This window comes from Eurypyga helias, unplaced genomic scaffold (assembly GCF_000690775.1).
Source record: "Eurypyga helias isolate BGI_N326 unplaced genomic scaffold, ASM69077v1 scaffold8635, whole genome shotgun sequence".
Taxonomy (NCBI): domain Eukaryota; kingdom Metazoa; phylum Chordata; class Aves; order Eurypygiformes; family Eurypygidae; genus Eurypyga; species Eurypyga helias.
Window position 1 is genome coordinate 26,623 of NW_010250735.1, and position 6,000 is coordinate 32,622.

Sequence of the window (6,000 nt, forward strand, 5' to 3'; positions counted from 1 at the left end):
TTAAATAGTCTGTTAAAGATTCTGGTTTAGCTACATGGGTCTCTTTCTCTCTTTTTCTGTATGTAGCAGGCATGAGCTTTTGCGATAAAGACACGTCAAATCCCCTTGCTATATTCTGTCAGCACCTCTTCTTTTTACACCTGTATGAAAGAAACACCGCACTTGAGATGCCTAGTGCTGTGATGCTTGGTGAGAGGAGTTGTTGGTTTTCCAGCTTAGAAATGTGTGTCTGTGTTTTTAATGCTGCAGGAGGAGCCTTTCAGTTTCCACTTGCCTGAAACCCTCTTCAATATTTCCAGGTTTCTGCTTCACAGCTTAACAAAGGAGACGCCTTTGGGGATCTCAAAAGTGTATCCTTGTGACACAGTACAAAATCTAGAAGTGAGATACATGAAAGGAGCAATTGATGTTGATCCACAATGCAGAGATCTCCTGTAGGGTGTCTTCAGTTTCAGCGGTTGGTTGTGTTTAATGGAAACTGACTCCTGTCCCTAAGGAAATAGTCACAGTCTTCAAACCATTGTGTGTGTTTAACTGCGCTACCTTTTTTAGTGTTTTATTTTAATCGTTTTTGGAGAGCTGTGCAAACCAACTCGCATGTAAGTCTCAAAACCTGCCACCCAGTCTGGTGTATCACCTCTCTTCTAGGACAGCAGTCACTGCAACAGGATGTTGGCTCTGAATCGTGTCAGTGTTACTGCAAGGAGACTGAACTAAGACAGGAGGGGGGAAAAACCCGGGAGTTTTTGCTTCACAGGAGGCTGGTCTAGCTGTGTAGCGTCTGTCAGGCCAAGGTTTGCGCAGCTTTGTTAGTGCGTGTTGCATCTTTGGAGAGTGCTTCATGAACGCTGTGTGAACCTGGTGGAAATGCACCTGCATGTAAAATATAACAAGAAGGGTCACTGGGTGCCACAGAGAGGCCTGACTTTCTTGTTTTCACTTCATTTATGGCTCTGGATGGGATGTTAGCGTTCCCTTTCGTAACTTCCTCGCTTATAAATGTATAATCTTTCACAACATGCCTTGTGATCAGTAGCTTTCTCAACAGCAGTTACTGCTCTACACTGACGGAAGGGAAAGACAACCTCGGGCAATGGCAGAGAGCATATGCTTTATTTCCAATAGATCATGTGTATTTAGTGGGTGTCAGTGGGTTGCTGGTGTCAGATACTTCTTTTGGCTGGGGGGAAAATCCACCCTAAAATTACTGAAATTTTGTATACGGAGTCAGAATATTTAACCGAAGTAATGCTTATGTAGTGTCAGTTCCTTACCTTGCTCATAATTGCCCACAGACATACTGATAGTCCTTTCACACTTGTTTATAAAGGGAGCTGTGTAAATAGACTTCTCTGGTTAGAGCCTGTTTAAAGGACGGGTGTTGGATATGCTTCATTGCACAACCTCTCTGATTGCAGTTTTTCCTAAATGCCGTATGTATTTTTATTCCTTAATTAAATGATAGCAAGACATTTTTTACCCTGGCAAAACAGAGTCAAGCTCTTGGTGCGTATAAACTGGCTCGACATGCCTATGACAAGTTACAGGGACTGCACATCCCAGCTAGGTTCCAGAAATCAATTGAGCTGGGCAGCCTGACAATCCGATCCAAGCCATTCCATGACAGTGAAGTAAGTCATAATGTGTTTCATGCTGATCATTAATACGTGGCCTAACCCAAGAATCTGAGTTGCTGTGTGCACAAAAAAATCTGAAATATATTATGCATAGCTCTAATAGAATTATTTTTCTGCTGGAAACAGTCCTTTTGTTGTTATTCTTCAGGTCAGACTTCCTTTTGCTCCTGAGAATAAATTAAAATCAGTCCTTTCTTTATGGGCAGCTTCCATCCTCCCTCTCCTGTCTCCCATCTATCTTCCTCTCTCCCTATTAATTCTTTCAAGCCTTTTTCTCTCCCATCCACATGCAATTACTCCACGGTCTTTGTCTGTCTCTCCGGCTGGAGGTCGCTTTCATTTGTCCCACTCCTAGCGCTCCTTCCCTCCTCCCTCCATCCCTTGGATGACCTTCCTTCCTTAAGTCTTATTTTAACACCTTTTCTTCTTCAACTGAAGTCTGACTTTCTGCAGTGCTCTATAAAACCACGTCTCATGGAATACTCACTAAAAATAAATTGTATTGTGCAAGCGAACATGCACCTGGCCCCCTGAAATAATAGAAACAAATCTTAAGAACTGCCTAAAATACCTGTGCTCTTGAAGAGAGATGAATTAATTGGAGAACTTAAATTTGACCGAGCCTTAGAGCAAAAAACTGCGTCAGTAACCTTCTCTCTCACTTCTTTTGTTTGATGCAGAATTCTGTTACTGCAAAGGCAAGGTGAAAACTTAATTGTTAGAATGGCGAAGACCGCTCTTTTTAATGTGAAAACTTGCTGTTTTATTAAAAAGGGAAAGCATTTTCAGATGTTAAAAGGATCTGATTTCACAGCAGTATTTCCCCAGATTGGTGCTGATGTAATACCAGTGGTGTAACCCTAAGGAGCCCATATTTAATTGAAAACAAAGAGTTCAGGATGTTTACGAGTACTGTGCTCTGTCTGTGTCTTTGCAGGAGCTTGTGCCCATGTGTTACAGATGCTCCACGAACAACCCTTTGCTGAATAACTTGGGGAATGTCTGCATTAACTGCAGACAACCTTTCGTCTTCTCCGCTTCCTCCTACGGTGCGTTGGAGTGTCACGCTTGGTTGTGCTTTGCAAGGAGATAGATTCAGCTGGACGGAGTAGGCCAGCACTTCGTTCGTTCTCTCTGCAATGTTCTGTGGACAAATAAATCTTTCCTTTTAGCGGTGTTAGATTTGGTAGGTGGCTGCCTCTTGTCCCAGGGATTGCTGCTCATTGCAAGGTAGCAGTAGAGCATTGCTTTATGAGATGCTGAACGTACAGAGTGTTCCGTTAGCACAGAAGCAATCCCATCATAAGTTGAGGGGCTCTTGGTTTGGTTTAATTCTGTTTTATTAAACTCACTTTGTGAGAACACGAACACCGCTGTCATAAGGAACGAACACCCTCTGGCTGCTAAGGGGCACAGGATCACCTAGGAGGCATTTTCTGAGTTGTTGCAGGTCAAATACTCCTTGCTTCTCACCCCCCTTCAGAAGTACTTCATCTGGTTGAGTTCTATTTGGAAGATGGCATCACAGATGAAGAAGCTGTAGCTCTCATTGATCTTGAAGCTCCAAGAATGAATGAGAATAAAGGGCAAGAGATTATGAGTGACTGTATCCTTTTGATTAAAATTGGTTTCCAGCCCTTAGGGGAAAAAAGCAACAATTTACAATTTCTTTTTTTTTTTTTTTCCTTTTAGGTTCAGAATTTTCTTTTTGTCATATGACTGATGCAAGAACAATTGTGCCGTGTTTCCTTTTCCAGTTAGTGTAACCACCAAAGTGGTGTTTAAACTAAACCTAATATTTTCATAAAGCTTTTTCATCAGGACAGTTTGTTTCTAATCCTGTGAAATATTTCTTCTTAGCAAAGGAATGCCATGCTTTACCTGGTGTGTTTTAACTGCTTTCTGTAAAGAACGGGGAGAACCTGAAGTGTGCTCGCAGTAACAGCTTGCTGTAGAGGCTGCCCTCTCTTAGCCAGGGAAACCAGCACGGACTTTCTCTGTAACTGGTCCTGTTGGAATCTGGTTTGTAATGCTGTGGCATCCAGAACTCCCAGTTGCTGTGGGTGCCATATAATAGGTGCAGAGTAATGCACAGGAAAACACAATCTCTGACTAAAGCTGCTCAAAAATGTCACCTAAATAGGTTGTGTTTTGCTTTTTGTTGTCTGTCAGGAGGGGGCAGAGAGGGAAGGAAGGCAGAGCTGATGTCATGCTTGGTTGTGGTCAGTTCGGCCATGCTGCAGCAGCTGCAGTGATAAATTTCCCCAGTCAGTGTGAATCACAGCAAGCCCTTCTCTAGTACTTTCGGTAACAATCTAGGCCCTGTAGTGGTTTTGGGAATACTCTGACCTTCTGGGGCAACAAGGAAGCCAGTCCTGCTGGTGGTATGCTTTCATATTTATTCTGTGATTGCTGGCTACTGGGAGGACAGCTAATTTTATAGGAACTCTTTTTCTTCCTTAAGAAATGCATATAGATGCACAGAGTTTGAGGCTTGATGACAATACAAACGTTACTGAAGACAATGATCCCTTTACAGCAAAACTGAGCTTTGAGGTAAGAGCCTTACCTGTGCCTTCCAGTTGTTTCTTTCCTGCTACCAGCAGAAGTGAATTGAAAATTTTAACTTGGAGTCCACGCTGCAGTTCTGGTGTGAATGCGTTTGAGACTGCCACAAGAGAGAGAGATACAACGGAGGGAAGCGAGGGATGGAGCTGGAGAGGGAAAGGGATGTACCAGTTAATTCCTCTCTTTAAAAAAACAAACAAAACCCCAACACCACGAAGCCCAAAAATCACAAAACAATGAAGCTCTGAAAGTAAAGGTTCCTGGGATTTGTTTTTATCGTCATAACAGCGACAGGACAGGGCTGTTCCCTGGGGTGTTACCGTGTCTAGGTACAGGCCCATAAAGCAGGCGTTACTGTGGGGTTTCAGTAAAGGCTGTGGGCATGGGTGCGGTGTACAAGGAATTCTGTTAAAATGAACGGGGGAAGCACACTGCAGTCGAGGTAGAGCTGTGGCTGGATGCTGCTGTCACTAAAGAGACTGATAAAACTGAGGGTGAGTTTGGTGGGACTAGGCTCGGGCCAATTCTGTATTAGCTTTTTTGACTGAATTTTCACTTTGCTTCCTACCGGATCTTGTTAATCCTCAAAGGGTTTTGCAGTCAGTAACTAATTCTTTCTAAACCTCCTCTCCTGCAGCAAGGAGGCTCAGAATTTGTTCCAGTGATTGTGAATCGTGCTGTTCTCCAGTCAATGAGCCGGAGAGACGTCCTGATTAAACGCTGGCCAGAGCCACTGCGGTGGCAGTACTACCGTTCCCTGCTACCAGATGCCTCCGTTACCATGTGTCCGTCATGTTTTCAGGTAGAGTTGTCATGGAGAGGTTATTAAAAAAAACCCAAAAACCAGCACCCTATGGCTGAAACAACTCTAACCATTGAAACCTCATACTTCAAGATGTATTCCACAAATTCCTGAATTACGTAGAGACAGGGAAGGCAATGAAAACGACAAAATATGTGTGCTGCACAGAGGAGCAGCTGCCTTCTGAAACCTTTGGGGTAGCTGAATTTTGGGAAGCTGCACTGACAAGCAGGTCAGAGCATCTCAAGCAAACCTCGGCTGAACAACAATTGCTGATTTGTGTTTCTTTGTTTATGCTCTGCCCCTCTGACTTCAGCTTGGTCTAGCAGGGAAAATCAGGCAGTAACTAAGTTAGCGTGTGGTTCAGTCCCTCTCCTGCCCTCTTAGGAATGGCTTTTTGAAATACTGGAATTCAGTCACATTTGCTTACATAGAAACTGTCTAATTTTTGTCCTTCCTTCTGCAAAAGTAATTAATGGGGTTTGTGCCTCCTGAGCAATATTGTTGTGTGAAATGCGTGCTGGTCTGTTGCAGGAGATAGCTCTCCAGCAATTGAAGGTAAGAGAAACCAGTTCTCTTGCAAGGGTAGCTTCAGAATGTCGGTGCCATAGAGCAGCTGTTGAGCTCAGTTTGCATTTTCTTTGAGCTAGTCACAGGCTAACTTGTCCCTAAATCTGTTCCTGATTAACAGATGTTCCACACAGAGGACTACGAGCTTCTCGTACTGCAGCATAATGGCTGTCCGTTCTGTCGGCGGAGAGTAGGTGAGTCAAACCAATGAAGAAAAACAATACCTCGACTGACAGACTTCCCTATGGGCTTGGCAAAACACTACTTGGACTCATGGAGTTTCCTAACAACTTCAGTCATCTTGTTCCATTTTCTGCGTAAGAGTGGAAATGGCTTGAAGAAATGTAACTGTTTTTTTAAATGAAAATGTCTGTGTTTGTGAATGTTCTCTACGTTTCCCAGGCAAGCAGCTGAAGTGCCACA

At 43.5% G+C, this 6,000-nt stretch overlaps 1 protein-coding gene across 1 annotated transcript in view; it reads left to right on the plus strand.

The window, feature by feature from the left end:
- IFT122 (intraflagellar transport 122) overlaps positions 1-5,788 on the plus strand; it is a 31,848-nt gene extending 26,060 nt beyond the window's left edge. Inside the window, exons 22-28 of the mRNA XM_010151765.1 lie at positions 250-350; positions 1,466-1,631; positions 2,575-2,686; positions 3,121-3,243; positions 4,114-4,193; positions 4,843-5,007; positions 5,699-5,788. Coding sequence (XP_010150067.1) covers positions 250-350; positions 1,466-1,631; positions 2,575-2,686; positions 3,121-3,243; positions 4,114-4,193; positions 4,843-5,007; positions 5,699-5,788 — 837 coding nt within the window. The remainder of the gene's footprint in view (positions 1-249; positions 351-1,465; positions 1,632-2,574; positions 2,687-3,120; positions 3,244-4,113; positions 4,194-4,842; positions 5,008-5,698) is intronic.
- The last annotated feature ends 212 nt before the right edge of the window (positions 5,789-6,000 follow it).